Source organism: Salvia splendens, chromosome 13 (genome assembly GCF_004379255.2).
Source record: "Salvia splendens isolate huo1 chromosome 13, SspV2, whole genome shotgun sequence".
Taxonomy (NCBI): Eukaryota; Viridiplantae; Streptophyta; class Magnoliopsida; order Lamiales; family Lamiaceae; genus Salvia; species Salvia splendens.
The window spans coordinates 17245329-17268059 of NC_056044.1; the positions used below are offsets into that span (position 1 = coordinate 17245329).

At 50.8% G+C, this 22731-nt stretch overlaps 1 protein-coding gene across 1 annotated transcript; it reads right to left on the reverse strand.

The window, feature by feature from the left end:
- Positions 1-344: 344 nt before the first annotated feature.
- Positions 345-1238, reverse strand: LOC121760610. Its single transcript, XM_042156250.1, has one exon. It carries the CDS (start codon positions 1236-1238, stop codon positions 345-347), a length of 894 nt encoding a protein of 297 aa, XP_042012184.1.
- Between the last annotated feature and the right edge of the window lie 21493 nt (positions 1239-22731).

Sequence of the window (22731 nt, forward strand, 5' to 3'; positions counted from 1 at the left end):
TAATCTTGTTGATTCGCAACCAAATTCTCTTTGGTAGAACCTAGTGTTTTTATCACCCTCTTCCAGCCAACGGAGAACCTAGATCACCCGAGGCTGAGTCTTCGTCGCACCGTCCTCCAACCCTGGACGAGGGTGTGACCCGGTGGTTACGTGTATCTCCTTTCGCCTTGTTCCCTCGGCCTTTCCCATGATGAAAGGGTGTGAAAGCCGAGTCCCTACAATGCGAATGGGTTGCACTCCTGTCCTTGTCACCCTCGTCGGCTCGGAGGGCCAAATCCACGGGGCCATCCGCATGCAAGGCGCCCATGACATCCGGTCCTTGCCAAACTCCAACATTCGTATCTCTATTGCTTGTTGTTATGATCGGTTGAGCTTCCATTTCTTTGGGTCTCCAATGTTGTTTTCCCCTCCTTGCTGTTCAAGTTTTCCTTCGGTTGGTCATATCCTCCCTTCAAACCTTGGGCCCCTTGGTGTGGCTGTCTCGGCGTGGTAATATTGTAGTTCCTCTTCGGGGGTCGGACCGCTTTACCCGCCACATAACAAGCCTCACTTTTATGCCCCACGTGCCTACACTCACTACAATATGCCGGGATCTTATCCCACCTCACTTGTTGCACGGTTTCACGCCCACAAATGTCAAGGTTGATCTCCTCGGGTGGTGGCTTCGTTATGTCGATCTCGATGCAAATTCGGGCAAATGATAGTCGTGTCTTGTTGGCTGTAGCTCGATCCACTTGGATAGGGGTCCCAAGGAGTTTTTCGATGGCAAAAAGGGCCGATTGGTCAAACAGGTGGATGGGGAGGCCAATTAGGTTACACCAAATTGCCGCTATGGGGGATTCACAATATGCATCAAAGTCCGGCGCCCATTTGAAGATTCGCATAGGATGTCGATCAACATACCACACCGGGGTCTCCTTGGGGCCACCAAGCAGCCTAGCATAGTATGCAATATCCTCAAATTGAACAAGAACATGTTTTGCATTAATATACTTCCATGTAAAGCCTCGACTAAATTTGATGTTATCAAGTGCTTTTTGTATTTGGTGCGAAGCCGGAATAGAATGGGAGAACTTACCGACGATAGCATGGCCGAGTCTCGTTGCCAATTTCTGTGTCTCCGATGATGAGAAATAAATCGCCGGGAGCCCATTTGATGTGGTAGCATAGCCAATGTTTAGAATATTTTCCGGGACAAAGGCTTGGTGACGTTCGGAGCTCGGACCTTCCCGAACCATATCCCGCCATGGACCTTGGGTTGGTCGTGTGCCCCTCAGCGGCTCCGGTCCCGCCGGGGCTAACGTTGCTAGGCGAGCCCTCTTGTTTATTCCCGGTTATCGTGCCGGATAACTCGGCCCTCCAGCGCCCTTTGTCCCTCGAGTCCGAGCTTGCCTCGGCCATCGGCACATCAACGTCTCGCGGCCTACCCTCACCGTCCTTAGCATGGTTAGAAGAGATCAATAATGGCGGGTTCGTAGGCACAGCACCTTGCTCGTTACGGCTGGCTTGGGGCCTTGCTCTCGGGTTAGTGCGCACCGGCCCATTCTCGAAGGATTCCCGAATTTTCGAGTACGACCATGCTCAAGAGGGGGGAAGTCGGCTAAGGATGGGCCATTGTCAACCATAGGAGGTGTTGTTGGTGCATCGGTCGTCCAAGGGAGTTGAAGGAGGTGGTTGTCCTTTGGTTGTTCGTCCATCGGATGTTTGCCGGCGAGTAAAGGTTGCGCCGCCATACTATCGAGCATCTCAGCCGACTCTAGGGATGCTAGCTACAAAATGGAGTTCAATTTTGGATGCATTGGGGGTGTAACGGCTAGGGCATCACGTGAGGGTCCGGGGTGGAATGGCGCCAAGGAACTTTCAAAAAGTGGATTTGTTGTTTCTACCATTTTAGGAAAGTTGACTCCCACACTCTCCAAGGACACTTGTCCCATGTTAGGACCAACAACCAACGCTCGATCCTTGTGTAAGGTGGTGTCCTTTTCTTCACCAACGGATCCGGCGTCGTCGCCGGTCACATGGTCGGCGATCGGGATTACGGCGACGGAGTCGGCGCCGGCGGGTACATTATGGCTCATTTCGTCGTCCTCCAAGATGTGTAGTGAGCCGGAAGCTTCCAACGCCAGATTCTCCTCTTCAACATGAGTGAAGCTTGCCGAGAGTATGGCCGATTTGCACGTGGGGCTTCCGGCGGTAGGGCTATCTTCCCCTCCAAACGAGAGCTTTTTGCGAAGAGGCTTGTCCTCCGGGAGAGGGGAGATATCAAGGCGTTTACGTCCATGACCTTTGAAAGGGGGAGCCGGAGTACTCTTCTGAAGCTTGAGCTTGGCTTTCAAGGCTTTTACCTTCATTAGCATGGCTGGTTTTGTTGGCAAGCTCTTCCCGAAGGAATTAAAAACCATTTGGTGATCCGAGAGCGTTTGAGCCTCCTCGGGGTCGGTGGACTCCTCGGCGGCGGATCCGACATCGCCGAGCGAGGGCGCAACCTCCACCTTCTCACTCAAGATGGGGCTCCGTGGACCGGCGGAGGTTGTGATGGGAGGTGAGAGGCGACGGGGGGAGGAGGAGGGTGGCGGGGGAGAGTGGGCGGAGGGAGAAGATGGTGGGTGGCGGGGCGAATTCCGGTGAGACAATAAGGTGGGGTTTTTAGAGAGAAGGAGGAGCTTCTCACAAAATGTAGCTTTCTTCGGCTGGCATGTGAGGGTGTGGTTTCATGTGACACACAAAAGGAGGATAGGCCAAACTCCACTTTGCATGGGCAAGGATTTGTTGGTCCATTTTTGGAAAATGCCAATTTGAATTCAAATGCAACAACATGTGCCACACATCCTCCCACAACATGTGCAAGGGGGACCGAGTTCCCGGTGCTCAGCCGCCGGAATCCTCGCTGGAAAAGCAGGCGTCGCCGGCGGAAGCACTCCTCGTCCACGTGGGGATGGGGCCTGTGGAGGGCGCATCAGCCGCGCACAACCCACAAAAGGCCGAGCCAATCGTCTTGGATGCGGGCAAGATCAAAGCCTTGGGGATAGCCGGATGTTTTGAAGGTACACCATCCCTTTCCTTTTCCGATTTAGAAACGGAATACCTCTCAGAGAAGCTAGGGCTAGCCATTGTTGGAAAGTTCTCCCATTCGCTCCCATCCACATATCAAATTAAAAAAACCCTAGGAGGGTTGGGATTAGTTGGCTCATTCTCTTGGAAATACTTGAATGCTAAGCACATTTTACTCCAATTCCAAGAGGTGGCCGACTATGCTAAGCTTTTAAATGGTCCTAATGGGAGTTCGAATTGGTATGTTTCTATCCACCCGATGAGGGTGTTCAAATGGGCGCCGGATTTTGATACCTTCTTTGAAACGCCGAATGTTGCCGTTTGGTGTAACATCATTGGAATCCCGGCCCATCTATTTGAGGAATCGGCTATCATGGCAATCGGCAAACTTCTAGGCAAGCCATTACAAGCCGACCATGCCACAATTCATCAAACCTGTCTCTCATTCGCTAGGATATATGTAGAGATTGACATCTCTATCCCCCCGACGGAAGAGATTATCATCAATATCCGAGGAAAAGAATCAAGATACAAAGTAGCATGGGACCGTATTCCGTTGTTTTGTGCCAATTGTAAGCATGTTGGGCATGTGAAAGATGAATGTCACGCATCGGGAAGGAAGTCACGTGGAGGAGGCAAGGATAGCCGTGGACCAACGAAGGAGGCTTACTCGAACCTTGTCCCCAAGGCCACCCGCCGAGAGTGGCGTCCAAAGGCGTCGACTAGGGTTGGCACTTCACCGAACATTGATCACAAGAACAAGGGGAAAGAAAGTTCCAACCAAGAGGAGAACAAGGAGGGCACAATGGATGCCGATCCGCCGAGCTCAAGAGCGGCCTTTGGGAGTCAACCATGTGTGGATGAGGATGGGTTCCAATTGGTGTCACGGAAAAGGAAAGGCAAGGCTCGTAAGGGCGAAACGCACTCCACAGCTCAACACATCAATTACTGCCGCTCAAAAGACAACGTGGCTACGGTTTCATTTCTTCGAGATGAACCTAGCGCGAACGAGCCGAGCACTTGCTCAATGAATGTCTCGTGCGGGCCCCTCGACCGGGAGAAGGAAGGCTTCATCGAGGAACTTTATCCGGGAGGGACTATCCATCGCCGGGGTATCCCTATTGCGGGTCTCAATTGAGGGATGGAGTTATGTTTTGTGATGGGAAGGTTCCGTCATTTCAATTGTAATAGAATTGCTAAGAGTACATTGATGACCACTCTGGTTGATAGGGAGACCCTCGTTGTACTCTAATTTGTTGTTACAAATCGTCACTTTTGGGAGATTCGGTGTTTTGTTTGTTCGTTACAATTGACTTTGGCAATGCACATGTGTGGGTCCGCCTCAACCCTCCACCCTCGTGGTGTTTCTATATAAAAAAAAAGGTACCTTCCCTTTCCTATACCTGGGCGTGCCCATATATCGAGGTGTTAAATGCACTGACATGTTCATGTTCCTTCGGGAGAAAGTAGCATCTCGGATCTCTGGATGGGCTCATAGGCATCTCTCGTTCGGGGGGAAGGCTCACGCTCATTAAGAGTACCTTGGAAGCGTTACCTCAACATATTTTTCTAGCCATCGAACCAACAGCCGGTGCTCTCAAACAGATTGATCAACAACTGGCTAGGTTCTTCTGGGGATCCTCAAACGAAAGGAAGAAGACACATTGGATCGGGTGGGATTAAATCTGCCTGCCTACCACCGAGGGAGGCCTTGGCATCCGTAAGTCAAAGGAGGTCCTCCGAGCCTTCAATGTCAAATTATGGTGGCGGTTTAGAGAACAAAACTCTCTTTGGGCGGTCTATATGATGGCCAAGTACTGTAGCACGACCTCACCACTCGTGGCTAGGGCTTCGTCAAGAAGTAGCCCAACTTGGAAACGGCTCATGAAAGTTCGGGCACAAGCGCAGCCACATATTCGGTGGGTGGTGGGCCATGGCAAGATCTACTTTTGGGACGGCATATGGCTCGGCAATTGTACCCTGAGGGATCTAGCGCTTGATGATAGACGATGCGCGAAGGAAATGGTTGGTGACTACATACGAGGTGGACAATGGGATGAACCCAAACTCCAACTCCTCCATGTCCAAGCCGGTCTCCCGCAACAAGTAATCCAGCAAATTCTCGGCACCCTAAATGTATACGGAGAACCGGACATCCCAAGATGGAATATATCTTGGCTTGGGGACTTCCCCCTTGCCACGACATGGAAGACCATCCGGACTCAGAGACCTATCATCCGGGGCCTGGATGACATATATGGAAGGCTGGCCTCACCAAATCAATCTCCATTTTTGTTTGGAGGCTGCTTTCTAATCATATCCCGGTCGACACAAAGCTTCAATGGAGGAAGATCGAGATGGCATCTAAATGCCAATGTTGCCCATACAGGCCAAGCATTGAGTCTCTCTAACACCTTTTCATTCAAGGTTTCGGGGCAGCCAGAGTGTGGAGAGAATTTGATGGCTGGTTTGAAGGACCCTCGCCCGCAATCCGGATCAATGACACTATACCGGAACGCCTGGTGGTCTGGTCGCGAAGAAACCGACAAGATAACAAGAAGCACCTAAGCCATGCCATGCCTTACCTTATCATGTGGTTTCTTTGGGCCGAGCGAAATCGGAGTCGGCACCAAATGACCCAATTCAAGGCGTACAACGTGGTTTGGCAGGTACAAACTTATATCCGAAACAGCATGACTAACGGGAGCATAAAGCTAAAACATTGGAAGGGAATGAAAATCAACTTGAACATACCGGCTGAAGCCGAGACAAGGGCGCCAAGGCCAATTGCCGTGTCGATCAAATGGCACCCCCCGGACGGGGTATGGATAAAGGTCAATACGGATGGCGCGTTTATGCACACCCTTGGTAAGGCCGGAGGGGGAGGAATTGTCCGTGACTTCGCGGGGAAGATGCTAGCCGCCTTTGCTACACCACTCCAAGCACACTCGGCCCTCGAGGCGGAACTCAAGGCTATCAACCACGGCCTAGTCTTGGCACAAGAGTTCAACCGACCAATATGGCTCGAGGCGGATTCCGAACAAGCGCTCAACTTCCTTAATGGAGCAAGTTGGGGGCCTCCTCAAGTTAGACACGAAATAGCTCGTTTAATAGTTCTCAAACGCCAAATTACCTTACGTGCATCCTTTATTCATCGGGAAGGTAACAAGGTGGCTGATTTTCTCGCAAAAATGGGTGCCAAAAAAACAAATTACCACCGCATGACCGCTAGTACAGCCCCTCGGCTTGTGAGGGTCGTGGTTCGCATGGAGGAGATGGGAATTCCTAATATCCGAATCCGTGGTGAAGACTATACCTAGCTTAGATGTGTTGTTTGTTTTTGTTTTGGAAGGAGTAGGACGAGGTCCGCATCGTGTTGGCACGGACCGCTTACTACTCTAATTGTATTTTCAATTGGAACACCACTTTGGGGTGTGACCATGAATTGTAACCTTTTATTGATGCAATATAGGGATGAGGGACACACGAACCCTCCACCGTGACGGTGTTTGATTAAAAAAATGGAACAACTCCTCCATGAGCGCTACTTTTCCCCCCGTTTGGCAAGGCGTGTCTATATTTCGGCTGTCAATGCGAAGTGCACACGGGCGGAAAGGTACGCACTTTGGGACAAGATGAGGGAAATCTCGCATATGCCCGAGGGTTATCCTTGGTTGATCGGGGGTGATTTCAACACTATCCTCTCATCGCGGGATAGAGTCGGGAGCGACACCAACAGACAAGCTGAAATGGTTGATTTTACTGAGGCTATTGAGGAATGCAGACTGCTTGATCCGAGGTTTGACGGTGCCGACTTCACATGGGCAAAGAATGGCCTTTTTGAGAGGCTGGATAGAATTCTTATAAGCGAAGCGTGGTCTCCTTTGTTCGATGCAACACGGGTGTCCAACCTCCCTAGGATTTCATCGGATCATGGACCGGTCCTAGTGAGGTGCAAGATGAGGAACGGCCAAAATGTGGGTAGAGCTTTCCGGTTCCAAAACATGTGGACTCGGCATGAAGGGTTCATCGGCCTCGTTCACGACAAGTGGTCTCAACCGACGGGGGCCGTGGGACTGCTCAAGCTCCAGATTAAGCTCTCGAGAATTAAAAAGACCCTGAAGAAATGGAACAAGGAAACCTTTGGAAACATCCACAACAATCTGAAGGAGATGGAGGGAAGGATTGCCGAGGCTCAAGAGGAATTTGAAAAGAACCCGACTCCTGTGAATAGGACAACGGTCAACAAACTCCAGTGAATTGGACAACGGTCAACAAATTTGAAGATTTTTGGCGGCAGAAAGCAACGCTCCGGTGGCTTGCGGAAGGTGATAAGAATACACGGTTTTATCAGAGCTGGGTTAAACAGAAACGGATCTGTATGCATATCCACAAAATTAATGCGCACGGACAAGAACTCACGGATGATGAGGACATACAAAACTCAGCGGTCTAGTTCTTTCAAGCACTCCTTGCGCCGGATCCCATGGTTCTAGTGGATCCGGACCTAAGTTTGATCCCGCAAATCCCAAAATCGGTGGATCTGGCAGACCTCGCAACACCACCGAACGAGGAGGAGGTCAAGCGGGCGGTGTTTGATATATCCGGAGATAGTGTACCAAGCCCGGACGGTTTCTCCTCCATTTTTTTCCAAGCAAGTTGGTCAATTGTGGGCAAGGATGTGGTGGATGCAATTAGGCAATTCTGCCTTGGGGCCTTCCTTCCACGGAGCATCACGGCTACAGGTATTGTGCTTATCCCGAAGAAAACTTCACTGAGCACATGGGGAGATTATCGACCCATTAGCCTGTGCAATGTTATTAACAAGGTGATCACGAAGATTTTAACGAAAAGGCTAACTCCAATTCCCGAGGGTGGTCTCCCCAAATCAGAGTGGCTTTGTGAAGGGTCGTCTATTGAATGACAATGTTCTTTTGGCCCAGGAGATGTTTCATGAACTTGCACGAAGCACCCTGGCCCCGAATGTGGCTATTAAGATCGACATGGCCAAGGCCTACGACCGTGTACAGTGGCCATTCCTCATGAAAGTCCTTCGCCGAATGGGTTTCCCGGTGGGATCGTGCTGGTTCTCGGTGCTCATCAATGGAGCCACTTCCGGATTCTTCAAATCGACTAGAGGATTACGGCAGGAAGACCCGATATCCCCGACTCTGTTTGTTCTAGCCGCGGATTACCTCTCACGGGCCATTGACAAGATGATCCTTGGAAGGAAAGAAATGTCTTACAAGGCTAATAGGCAATGCTTGGAGGTCAGCCACCTCGCCTATGCGGACGACATCATCATTTTTACACAAGCGGCAACAAACTCCCTCCGAAAACTTAGAGCTTGCATCGATGAATACGCGAGGATCTCGGGCCAACAAGTCAACATCTCCAAGAGCAACTTCTACATTGATGAAGCTCATGAAGGAAGTGCACGGCTTATTCAAAGTGAAGGAGGCTTCTCCCGAGGTACCGCCCCTTTCCTTTACTTGGGGGTCCCAATTTACCGTGGAATCAAGCGCACAGATATGTTTATATTTCTCCGAGAGAAAATTGCAATGAGAGTCTCAGGTTGGGCACACCGGCACCTATCTTTCGGGGGAAGGCTCACCCTCATTTAAAGCACCCTTGAGGCTATCCCAATTAATATCTTTCAAGCTATTGAACCAACCGTCGGTGCCCTTAACCAGTTGGACCAGCAGCTGGCCCGATTCTTTTGGGGCGCAACAAATGATAAGAAAAGGACGCATTGGATTGGTTGGGACCAAATCTGCCTCCCAACGGAGTAAGGGGGGCTTGGCATCCGAAGATTCAAGGAAGTGATACGAGCCTTCAATATAAAGTTATGGTGGAGATTCCGGGGGCAAAGCTCCCTATGGGCTAGATACATGAAGGCAAAATACTGCTCCAAGGTGTCTCCTCTCACGGCCAAGCCATCCGGGAGACATAGTGCGACATGGAAGAGATTATTGAGGGCGCGGGCCCAAGCACAAAACCACATTAGATGGGTGGTGGGGCAAGGAGGGATTCACTTTTGGGAAGACATCTGGCTCGACGACGTCCCTCTTAGAGAACTCTGCATGGATGAGAGGGGTGCTCCACTGACCATGGTCTCGAACTTCATTTGAGAGGGAGCTTGGGACGCTCCTAAGTTGCAGCTGCTACAATACCAAGCTGGTATCCCCCAACATGTGATTAACAAGATTCTTGAAACACCAATAATTGAAGGCGAGCAAGATATTCCGAGGTGGTCGCTCTCCCGGAATGGGGACTTTTCGGTAGGCTCTACGTGGGACACTTTCCGGTCACATAGACCAATCATCCCAGGGCTTGATGATATATGGCAAGCCGGACTCACCAAGTCCATTGCGATCTTTAACTGGCGGTTTGCTATCGAACCGGATTCCGGTCGACACAAAGCTCCAATGGAGAAAGATTGAGATGGCATCCAAGTGTCAATGCTAAAAAAAAAAAAAAAAAAAAAAAAAAAAAATCCAAGTGTCAATGCTGCCCTCATAGGCTGAATATCGAGTCCCTCCACCACCTCTTTATCCAAGGACGAGGCGCAACAAGCATTTGGAGGGAGTTCGACGAATGGTTCGAGGGATCTTCACCATCCTTACGAATCAATGATACTATCCCGGATAGAATCAAAGTCTGGGCACGTCGAACTCAACCACAAGCCAAGAAACACCTAAGTCGCTCCATGCCGTATCTTATCCTTTGGTTTATTTGGGTGGAGCGTAATAGAAGCAGGCATGAGCAAGTTCAATTCAAACCGTTTAACGTGGTTTGACAAGTCCAAATGTTCATCTCGAATGGTATGGCCAATGGAAATATCAAGCGAAAACATTGGAGAGGCATGCAACTTAGGATGAAGCCTCCGACGCAGGTCGAGACTAGAAAGCCGAGACCACTTGCGTTGGCAGTCAAGTGGCACCCCCGGACCAACCATGGATCAAGGTCAACACGGATGATGCCTAAGCGGACGCAACAAAAAAGGCAGGCGGAGGGGGAATTGTGCGAGATGGGGGAGGATATATCCTTGCCGATTTCTCGGCCCCTCTCGAAGCACAATCAGCTTTGGAGGCCGAACTTTTGGCAATTATCCATGGCAATGACCTGGCCAAGGAATTTGGGCGGCCAATTTTGGTCGAAGCGGATGCAGAACAAGTGGTCAAGCTCATTAATAGCACTTCATGGGGGCCTGCACACACCCACCGAGCCATGGCGCGCATTGGCATCCTCATGCGCCAACACACCATCCGAACCACATTCATCCATAGGGAAGGAAACAAAGCAGCCGATTACCTAGCCAAATTGGGTCTTGACCGAACCACCTTCTGCCGCATGTCTGCAGAAAACAGCCCCAAGAATGCTCAAAGCCATTGCCCGTATGGACGAGATGGGAATTCCCAACATCCAGGTGAGCGATGAAGATCGAGAGTAGTACAAGAGACTGGATGACTCCACCGATCCGGAACCAAGAGACGCTGCAGAGTATGCAGGTGTCAAGCCTTTTGTCTATCCTCCCGAGGAAGCAACATCGGATGCCGCTAGCCTTGCCTCGGCTGACCGGGGAGGGAAGACTGCCTCGGCACCCAAGGGCCCAAAAGGCCCAACAACCAAGACCCCCGCGGCTAAGAGTGGAGAACGAGAGAAGGGGAGCCACTTGAGCACCAATCAATATTATTCCCTCATGGAAGATGAAGATTATGAGGATGGTGATCATGATGCTAATGAGAGGTTCGAGATGGGTGCGCACACTAGCGACGATGCCGGTGGTGCGAGCAACCCAACCTTGGAGTCCGAGATGGATCACGAATGGCTCGACCAACAAATGATCGAATTCCAAGAAAACTACATGTTTTGGAACGTTAGGGGTATTGCGAACGCATCTACCCAAAACGTTTTAAAAAGATTAATCAAGTCTTATAATGTTCATTTTCTTGCAATAATGGAGCCGTTTACTTGCCCCAACCCGGAGAAATTCTCTAGGGCTTTGGGGCTAGTGTTTAAAGGCTCAAATACTAATGGGAAAATATGGATTTTTGTCGAGGAGGGTGCAAACTTTGTTGTGGAAGATGACTCGGACCAGGTGCTACACGGCCGCTACCTATATCCACGCCTAGAGAACCACATTTCCGTCTCAGCTATCTATGCGAAGTGTCCGCGGTCGGATAGATACCACCTTTGGGATGAGCTGAGGGAAATCTCGATCCTCACCGAGGGGACACCTTGGATCGTCGGCGGGGACTTTAACACCATTCTATCCCCACATGAGAGAGTCGGGAGTGACACCAATCGGCAAGCCGAGATGGTTGACTTCGCCGAGACACTTGAGGATTGCAGGCTTCTTGACCCGGGGTTCGACGGATCGGCCTATACGTGGGCAAAGAACGGACTTTTGGAGAGGCTCGATAGAATATTGGTGAATGATGTTTCGCCACAGGTCTTTGAGGCAACAAGAGTCACTAATCTCCCACGCGTCTCATCGGACCATGGGCTGGTCTTGGCTAGATGCAGATGCCCTAACCGGCACCCCGGAGGAAAGGCCTTCCGATTCCAAAATATATGGATCCGCCATGAAAGTTTCTTGGATCTTGTACGCAATACATGGGGACCCAGCCTACCGAGGCCGAGGGATTGCTCAATCTCCAAATCAAGCTTGCGCGAACCAAGAAAATGCTCAAACATTGGAATAGAGAAGTCTTTGGGACTATACACGCCAACCTAAAGGAAATGGAAGACAAGGTGGCCGGGGCCCAGTGTGAGTTCGAATTGAACCCTTCGGGCGAAAATAGAGCCTTGGTGAACAAGCTCATTGCTAACTACATCCTTCTCCTCAAAATGGAGGAAGACTATTGGAGACTAAAAGCGGCTCTCCGATGGCTAGTGGATGGAGACAAGAACACAAGATTCTACCAAAGCTGGGTTAAACAGAAGTTGATTCGATTACGTATTCATAGAATCTCCGTGAATGGAATGGAAATAACCGGGGAGGAAGAGATCAAGAACTCGGCGATTGATTTCTTTAAGAGTCTCCTTGCCCCCACTTCCTCGGCCCTTGGTGAGCCGGATCTTGACCTGATCCACCACTCCCACCTTCGGAACAACTTCGGGATCTCCCAAATCCACCTGAAGAGGATGAAAATTAAGCGAGCTGTGTTTGATATATCCGGAAATAGTATGCCAGGGCCGGATGGCTTTACGGCCACAATCGTGTTGGGATATCGTGGGACACGATGTGGTGCACGCGGTTAGATAATTTTTCCTCGGGGCGTTCCTTCCGCGGAGTGTCACGGAAACGAACATAGTCCTGATCCCTAAGAAGCTCACTCCCGAATCGTGGGGGGACTACCGCCCCATCAGCCTGTGCAATGTGATCAACAAGTTCATAACAAAGGTACTCATGAAAAGGTTAACTCCTTTCCTCCAGCTCTCCCTTCTCTCTTGTTTCTCTCTCTAAAAACGCTCACGACACAAAGGTCATCGGCGGTCCCCCATCAGCCGAGACCTTCGGTACTCCCTCATCCACACAAGGGGAGCCGGACGTTCACCATGGATGACCCGGTCCTAGACAAGGACGACTCGCCGGCGGCTTTGTTTCAATCCATCGGCGATAGCATCACAAGTGCTTCGGCATGCAAGAGGGAAGCACGCAAAAGTGTGGGAGAACGCTTGAAGTTGAGGAAGTCCACCCCGCGGCCGGTGACTAAGGGGGACGGGAAGAAAAGGTTTAACCCTTCTCCATCACCGTCAACCAAACCGGAGCTCAAGAAAGCGATAGCCGACGAAGGGGACGAGGTTGTTGGCCAAAAAGCGATTTACAAAAATTTGATTGCGGAACTTGACATGGCGGCGGAGGTGGCCGGAAGCGATGACCACGTTGGAAGCAAGGTCTAACCGGAGAAGAAGGAGCCCAAAGTCAAGGGTTTGAGCCGGGAAGACGGCAGGCGCGGTGCGGCATCGTCGATGGAAGAGCCGGATATGGCCGGGTCACGGTCGCCGAGACGACATGCGATTTCCGACGACCCTCCCGTCGAGGAAATGACCGTTGGCGTGATGGAAGAGACAAAAGAGCACCAGCTGGTCGCATGTGCCGAGGTGGAGATGGAGACAAACTCTCTTACAACTACACTAGTCAACTTTCCCGAATTGGAGAAGACAAAAGAGGCGAATATGGAAAGACAAATTGTCTCATACCAACTCGGTGAGTCACGTGAACACCTTGGTGATGGGTCAATTGAGGAGCCAAAATACTCTCTCTCACACCTTGTACATGCGGATTCGGTCGATGTACTTGACCAGATTTCATCCCAACCACTTCTCACCGCCGGCAAGTCGGAACCAATTGTCCCGGAACCGAGGAGGGCCGTCCTAGACTTCACTCAACCCTCGGCTCATGTACCTAAGGTCGGGTGGGCGAAGCCTCAAGAGGTCCATAACAACGCTCCCTTGGACCAATTCCTACCTCTTGAGAAAGGCCGGACCAAGAAACTATGTGGAGCCTTCGAAACTTGGGTTACGCCGGAGCGACAAGGGAGACCCCGACCGGAGCAACCCTCGAGCGTGGCCGACCATGCTGGACGTGAGTCCCATGTGCCGGAGGGAGCTGTCGCGACACCCCACCCAACCTCTATGCAATGTCCCCGGAACACGACACCCCAACCAACCTCTACGGAACCTCCCCGGAACGCGAGCGGGGGGCCCGCACCAGCTAGGCCAGAGAAGATGGCAGATTTGCTCCGCAACCAGCCGGACCCCAACGGCCCACACATCTTTGAACCGGGTAAGATTAAAAATGTTGGTATGGTTTCATCTAGTAACAGGATCCCTTCAATTTACTTTTCGGGGGTTGAAACGAGACAATTGGTCGACAATTTGGGACATGCTATTGTGGGAAAGTTCTCCCATTCTATCCCGACCTCGCACCAAATTCAAAAGGCCCTCGACAACATGAAGTTCACGCGGGGGTTTTCTTGGAAGTTCATCAACGCCAAACATATTCTCATTCAAGTGGAAGACTTGGTGGATTACGCACGCCTTCTCAATGGTCCAATGGATATCCCGGTTTGGTACATCGATAAACACCCGATGAGAGTCTTCAAGTGGACTCCGGAGTTTGATGTGTTTTGTGAGTCTCCTATCGAAGCAATATGGTGTAATTTAATAGGTCTTCCAATCCACCTTTTTGATCATGCGGCCCTCTTTGCCATCGGGAAACTCCTTGGTAATCCGATCCAAGTCGACCGTGCCACGGCCAACAAATCCAGATTGTCTTTTGCGAGAATTTGTGTAGAAATTGACATTACAAAGCCGGTTATAGAAGAAATTATCCTTGATATTTGTGGGAGAGAGACCATCCAAAAAGTCAAGTGGGACAAGATCCCAACATTCTGTTCCGAATGCAAACAAGTGGGACATACGGCGGCAATGTGCTATGCATCCGGCAATAGGGAAAGACCACCGAGAAGAAACTTCAATGCTCAAAAAGGGAGGCAGCCCTCGGGTTATGGTTATGGTCCGACGGAGCTACAACTAGTCCTCAAGGGGGTGAACGAAGGGGTAAGGCAAAGGTTGGACAACGAGGGGAACTCAACTCCAAAGTCACCATTGGGAGCCGAAGCGGGGATCACCCAGGACTCCTACTTCCCACCGGCCTCGATCCCGGACATATTGGAGCCACCCAAGGGAGGCAAAGTGTGGGCCAAGAAAATGAAAGAAGGCGGAAATCAGGGGATGGTAGTGGGGGAGGGTTCGCATCATCGGAAAGGGAACGGGAGATTCAAGGCAAGGAGCGGCTCGCCACCCATGTCCCGGAAGGGTCAGCCCTCGGCTAGGACCGGAGACACACAAGGAAACCGACACGAGAGTGAAATAGAAAATTTCATGAGCGTGAATAAATATCACGCCCTTATGGACGTGGAAGAGTTTTGCATCGACCACGATGGGATGGAGGAGACAACTAGCATGGACCCCTCTACCTCTCGCCTATACGGAGGTGGTGATGCCAATTCCCTACGAGGAAACAATCTTATCGAGGGCAAGATGGCACAATCGAGAGACTCTAACGGGCGGCCTTCCCCCCGCTCGGGTAAGACCTCTCTTGTCTAATTATGTCATACAACTTTTTGTTTTGGAACGTTAGGGGGATAGTGAAAGCTTCCTCGCGTAACGTTGTCAAAAGATTAATCTCACTCTATAATGTTTCTTTCTTGGCAATAATGGAACCATTCACTCAACCCAACCCGGACTTCTATTCAAAGCTATTGGGTCTTGAGTTCAAGGCGGTGAACACAGCCGGGAAAATTTGGGTTTTTGTTAAAGAAGGGTCCAGCTTTGAGATACTTGATGATTCGGAACAGGTGCTACATGGTCTTCTCACCACCCTGGCCACCAACCAACCTATTGCTATATCGGCGGTCTATGCAAAGTGTACGAGAGCTGAAAGGTACCCTCTGTGGAGCAAAATACGAGACATTGCGGGAGAGGTACAAGGTCGACCATGGATGATAGGTGGCGACTTCAACACTATCCTAAGTCCACAAGATAGAATCGGGAGTGACTCCAATAGAGTGGCCGAGAAGACGGATTTTGCTGAAGTTGTTGAGGAATGTAAGCTAATGGACCTAGGGTTCGATGGTTCCCTCATCACATGGGCCAAGAACGCGTTGTTTGAGAGATTGGACAGGGTCTTCATCAACGAGCAGTGGACCAGCGTTTTTGAGTCATCTAGAGTCTCGAATCTGCCGCGGGTTGCCTCGGACCATGGACCGGTCCTCATGCGGTGCGAGACCTCTACCCCACGACCCCAAGGTAAACCTTTTCGTTTCCAAAACATGTGGATCAGACACCCGGAGTTCAAAGGAGTAGTGACATCAAGTTGGGCACAATCGACTGAGGCTGTGGGTCTCCTTAACTTCCAAGTCAAATTAGCAAGGCTTAAGAAGGTACTGAAAAGATGGAATAAGGAGGTATTCGGCAACTTACATGCAAACCTTCGTGAACCCGAGGAGACGGTGGATTCGGCACAAGGAGCCTACGAGGCCGACCCTTCCCCGATCAATCGAAGCAACATCAACAAGCACATCGCACAATACATCCTCCTCTTAAAAATGGAAGAGGATCTCTGGAGGCAAAAGGCAGCTGTGAGGTGGCTCAAAGACGGGGATAGAAACACCAAGTTTTATCAAAGTTGGGTTAAGCAAAAAAGGGCCAGACTCCGCATACATAGCATGCAAGTGGGGGATAGGGTACTCACCGAGGAATCCGAAGTGAAGGCGTCGGCAGCTTTGTTCTTCCAGGATCTTTTAGCTCCCCCAACCCCTCCCCTAATTGAGCCAAACCTGAGCCTCATCCAACAAATGCCGAACACAACTGATTGGAGCGGTCTGATTTCCCTCCCGTCGACAGAGGAGGTCAAGCAAGCGGTGTGGGAAATATCGGGGGATAGCGCACTGGGGCCGGATGGATTCACCGCTACATTCTATCATAAATGCTGGGACACCATTGGCCACGATGTTGTCAACGCGGTGCTCCAATTTTTCAAAGGGGCGTATCTCCCTCGGAGCATCACAGCAACGATGATTGTTCTACTGCCGAAAACGCTCAACCCGTCTTCGTGGTCAGAGTACCGGCCGATCAGCCTATGTGACGTTTTTTTTTTTTTTTTTTTTTTTTTTTTTTAAACACCCTCATGGTGGAGGGTTCGTGGGTCCCTCATCCCTAGATTTCAGTCAAGATGTTACAGGATAAGGCCACACCCAAAAGTGGTGTGCCTACACAAATCAAGAGTAGTATGCGGTCCGATTCCAATTGTCTCGGACCTCATCCTACTCCTTACAAAAGTGATCAACAAGATTACTACAAACCAAAAACTTTCGCCTCATACAACAATACCATCAAATAGCGGCTATTCTTCCTCCCGAACCCGAACATTAGGGATTCCCATCTCGTCCATTCTGATCATAGCAATGAGTAATCTCGGGGCTGTGTGTGTCGTTAAGCGGCTAAGGTTCTCCAACGACAACCCCATTTTGGCTAGGTAGTCCGCCGGCTTATTACCCTCTCGGTGGATGAAAGTGGCCCGGAAAGTGACTTGTTTCTTGGTGATCGTAAGGCGCGCCATGGCTCGGCAAGAGTGAGCCGGCCCCCATTTCGAGCCTTTTAGGAGATTGATTGCCTGTTTTGCATCTGATTCAATCCAAATAGGTCGCTCGAACTCCTTAGCGAATTCCAATCCAAGTTGTAGGGCCATGAGTTCGGCTTCAAGGGCCGAGTGAGCCTCGAGGGGAGTTACAAAGGCCACAAGCAATTTGCCCTCAGCATCCCGTACCAGCCCGCCTCCCCCGGCCTTACCTGTTTCCACATTGAAAGCCCCATCCGTATTAACTTTGATCCACGGTCTGTCCGGTGGGTTCCACTTGATCGCCATGGCTAGCGGCCTCTCCCTTCTTGCGTCGGATCGGTTAGGGATTTCAAAAGTGACCCGAACACCGTGCCAATGTTTCGGACTTAGGCGCCCGTTTGTCATGCTATTCCGGATATAAGTTTGGACCTGCCACACTACATTGTAAGGTTTGAATTGTACCTGCTGGTGACGGCTTCTATTTCTCTCGGACCACAGGAACCAGAGGATGAGATAGGGAATGGTATAGCACAAATGCCTTTTGTTTTGTTGTTGTGTCCGCCGGGACCACACCACAAGCCTCTCCGGGATCGTATCATTGATCCGGAGGGATGGGGAGGCACCCTCGAACCAGCCATCGAACTCCCTCCACACACTAACCGCCCCACTTCCTTGGATGAAAAGATGTTGAAGTGACTCCGTGTTCGGGCGATGTGGACAGCATTGGCATTTGGACGCCATCTCAATTCTCCGCCATTGGAGCTTTGAGTCAACTGGGATTCGGTTCGATAAGAGGCGCCAGTTGAAGATGGCAATAGAGTTAGCGAGGCCGGCCTTCCAAATATTGTCAAGGCCTTGGACGATCGGTCTATGCGACCGGATGGTTTCCCACGTTGTGGATAGGGAGAAGTCTCCCAATCGCGAGAGAGACCATCTCGGAACATCTTCCACCCCCATCATGATCGGAGTGGCAAGGATATGATTAATAACATACTGGGATAGCCCGGCTTGGTCTTGGAGCAACTGCAGTCTAGAAACGTCCCAAGCCCCTTCCCTAATGAACTCTGCCACAAGTGCTTTGGAGTCCCCCCTATCATCGATGCAAAGGTCCCGGAGGGGGGAATCCTTGATCCAGACATCATCCCAGAAATACACTTTCCCTTGCCCCACCATCCAACGGATATGTGGTTGCGCTTGGGGCCGGGCTTTTAGGAGCCTTTTCCAAATTTGACTATTCCTCCCAGAGGGTCTAGCTGTAATGGGCGAAGCATTATAGCAATACTTAGCCATCAAGTACTTGGCCCATAGAGAGTTTTGCTCGCGGAATCGCCACCATAGTTTGATATTAAACGCGCGTAACACTTCTTTTGTTTTCCGGACGCCAAGGCCGCCTTCGGCGAAGGGGAGGCAAATCTGATCCCAGCTGATCCAATGGGTCTTCCTTTTATCATTCGACGCCCCCCAAAAGAATCGGGCAAGTTGCTGGTCCAAGTGCTTAAGCGCCTCGCCCGTGGGTTCAATTGCTTGGAAGATATGAAGGGGAACCGCCTCTAGGGTGCTTTTGATAAGGGTGAGCCTCCCACCGAAGGAGAGGTGTCGATGTGCCCAACCCGAGACCCTTCTAGCAATTTTCTCCCGGAGGAACATGAACATATCCGACCGTTTGCATCCCCGATAGATTGGAACGCCCAAGTAAAGGAAGGGGAAGGTACCTCGGGTGAAGCCTCCTTCTGCTTGAATTAAGTTCGCCCAACGTCCATGCTCCTCGGCAATGTAGTAGCTGCTCTTGGAGAGGTTGATCATCTGCCCTGAGACCCCCGCATACTCGTCGAGACAACTTCTGAGTTTCCGTAGGGACCCCGCGGCTGCTTGGGTGAAAATGATTATATCATCCGCATAGGCAAGGTGGCTTATCTCCATGCATCGGCGGGAGGCTTTATAGACCATGTCTTTATGGCCCAGGATAGCTTTGTCAATGGCCCTAGATAGGTATTCCGCAGCAATAACGAAGAGAGCCGGGGAGATGGGATCTCCCTGCCTTAGGCCCTTGGTGGACTTGAAGAAGCCCGCCGGAGCACCATTAATTAAAACTGAGAACCAGCATGATCCAATGCACCTATCAATCAAGGAGACCCACGTTTCCGAGAAGCCCATGCATCGAAGAATCCTAAGGAGGAAAGGCCATTGTACACGATCATATGCTTTGGCCATGTCAATCTTGATCGCAACATTGGGAGACGGGGTACACCGTGGCAATTCATGAAACATTTCCTGTGCAAGAAGGACATTGTCATTTAAGAGCCGGCCTTTAACAAAGCCACTTTGGTTCGGGGAGATGACCTCCGGGAGGAGCGGAGAGAGTCGCTTCATTAGGATCTTAGTGATGATTTTGTTAATCACATTGCAAAGGCTAATGGGCCTGTAGTCTCCCCATGCCTCCGGTAATTCCTTTTTGGGAATGAGGACAATACTAGTGGCAGTAATACTCCTCGGGAGGAAAGCCCCCTGGAAGAATTGTCTAATCGCCTCAACCACATCTGGCCCTACACACCCCCAGCAAGCTTGGTAAAAGGACGCCGTGAATCCATCGGGCCCTGGCGTGCTGTTTCCAGAGATATCAAAGACGGCTAGCTTAACCTCATCTGCGTCGGGTGGAGTGGTCAAGCCTTCCATACATGCCGAGGGAGGGAGAGGTCGGATAATCCCAAGATCGGGTTCCGCTAACTCCATTGGATCGGGCACTAGGAGGTTCCGATAAAATTCAACCGCCGAGTTCTTGATCTCATTTTCTTCAGTAAGCTCTCGGCCATGGGCGTTAACTTTATGGATCCGCATTCGGATTCTTTTCTGTTTTACCCAACTTTGGTAGAACCTTGTGTTTTTGTCTCCCTCCGCAAGCCATCGGAGGGTGGCCTTTTGCCTCCAAAAGTCCTCTTCCATTTTGAGAAGGAGGATATAATTTGCAATGAGTTTGTTGATCAACGTCCTATTGTCCGGCGACGGCCTTTCTTCAAACGCCTCTTGGGCCGCGGCAATGTCCTCTTCCATAAGTTTAATATTAGCGTGGATATTCCCAAACTCCTCTTTATTCCACCGCTTAAGGGCTTTCTTTACTCTAGCCATCTTGATTTGTAAGTTGAGTAGACCCCCGGCCTCGGTTGGGCTTGTCCAATCTTGCCGGACAACATCCAAAAATCCCTCATGCCTTATCCACATATTTTGAAACCTGAACGCTTTACCTCCTTGGTTTGTGCTCGGGAGAGTGCTTTTGACGAGGACCGGCCCATGATCCGATGCAACTCGGGGCAAGTTCGTCACCCTAGTAGTCTCAAAAACTCCCGCCCATGCCTCGCTCAACAGTGCTCTATCCAGTCTCTCAAATAGGCCGTTCTTGGCCCAAGTAAACTCGGCTCCATCAAAGCCCGGATCCAGGAGTTTACAGTCTTCGATGGTATTAGCGAAGTCAATCATCTCGGCCTGCCGACTTGTGTTACTACCGACCCTTTCTCGGGATGCCAGAATAGTGTTAAAGTCTCCCCCAATCAGCCAAGGGGCTCCTTCCTCGAGTTGAGCAATATCCTTCATTTTCTCCCACAGTGGGTATCTTTCGGCCCTGGAGCATTTGGCATAGACCGCCGATAATGCAATGCGGTGAGCCAAGCGAGGGGACGAAAAGGAGCCATGTAGGACCTGATCCGAATCTTCCTTAATCTCAAAATCCGCCCCTTCCTCCACAAAAACCCAAATTTTTCCATTACTATTCGAACCTTTGAAGACCATCCCCAAGGCCTTCGAGAATCTCTCCGGGTTGGGTGAGGTAAGTGGTTCCATTATTGCAAGAAAATGAATTAAGTGAGCATGTATTAATCTTTTAAGGACGTTTTGGGTCGTCGCGTTGGCGATTCCCCTAGCGTTCCAAAACAACAAATTGCATGACATAATTAACAGTGGGAATTCATACCCGGCAGGCATGAAGGGCCTCCGTGGGATGCACTCTTTTGGTCACTCTTGGGAGCATGCTTGTGTTCACCCTTGGAGCGCCGGGGCTGATCCGTTGCCCCTTCGCCTCCCTCAATCATGAGAGTATCCGCAAGGTCAGCACTCTCAAACTCTTCTCCCATGAATTCTTCGCTAGCCATTAGCGAGTAGTATTGGTTGGTGCTAAGAAGGCTTCGGTCTCTTTGGGCATCTCGGCCCGAAGTCGCGTGATGTCGCCCCGAGCCTCGCATCCCTCCTCGTCTCGACGTGAAATCACTCCTCTTATCCACAAAATTTCTTTTCGGGTCTAGGGGAAAGCAATCGTCCCTCGAGCCATGTCTGGTATGCGCGGAACTCGGATGAGAGTGGTCCGAGCCATCACTCCCCATCGCGACCATCGAGGTAGGGCCCGCGCCATGAGCGTGAGTCCCTCGAAAGTTGCCCATAATGTCCGGCCCTCGCCACTCGTGATCATCCACACTATCCACATTTGGTTCGGCCACCACCACGCTAAGATCTCCAAAGGTGTCTCCTTGTTGGTTCCCATCCTTGTTGCCACTGTTATGATTTATTTGTCCTTGCTTTCCTTTCGTAGCTTGCTGTCCGTGTTGCGATTGTTTGGATGCTCCCACATTATAATTCCGTTTCGGCGGTCGCACCCCTTTCCCGGCGGCATAGCACACCTCGCCCGTATGGCCTACATGCTTACATTCATGGCAATAAGATGGGATTTTATCCCACTTCACTTGTTGCACCAATTCTCGTCCGCAAATATCCAGGATAATTTCTTCGGGGGGCGGCTTGGTAATGTCAATCTCAATACACATGCGTGCAAAGGATAGGCGGGCCTTGTTGGCCGTCGCTCGGTCCACTTGGATCGGTGTGCCAAGGAGCTTCCCGATAGCAAATAGGGCAGCTTGATCAAAAAGATGTATCGGGAGGCCAATTAGATTACACCAAATAGCCGCAATGGGAGATTCACAATAGGCGTCAAAATCCGGAGACCATTTGAAGACTCTCATGGGATGTCTATCGATAAACCAGACCGGGGTGCCCTTAGGCCCGCTTAGAAGCCGTGCATAATCAGCCATATCCTCAAATTGAACAAGTATATGCTTTGCGTTAATATACTTCCATGAAAATCCACGACTAAACTTGATATGATCAAGAGCTTTTTGGATTTGAAGGGATGATGGGATAGAGTGCGAAAACTTACCAACGATTGCATGGCCAAGGTTGGTTGCCACCTTTTGAATTTCGGCACCGGAGAAATAGATAGACGGGATGCCGTTCGAGGTGGATGCAAAGCCAATGTTGGGGATGGTCTCGGGCACAAAGACTTGTGGCCCTTCGGTATTTGGTGTTCCCCGGAGCAGGTCCGCCATGGTCTTTGGGCTTTGATTATGCTTCGGGTTGGTCGTGCCACACCCAGCTTGGTTCGAGCCATTCATGGTTTTGTTCGGCAACTCTCCTGTTTTGGCCGTGTAGTCCCTGCTTGGTTGGCCGGGGTTAATTTGGGACTTCTCCGGGACACATCTCGTGTGGTTCATCTCCAGCGGCCCCATACC

Excerpts from the sequence above, each read along its gene's own strand:
- LOC121760610 (XM_042156250.1), bottom strand. The coding sequence starts at position 1,238 with ATGGTTCGGGAAGGTCCGAGCTCCGAACGTCACCAAGCCTTTGTCCCG.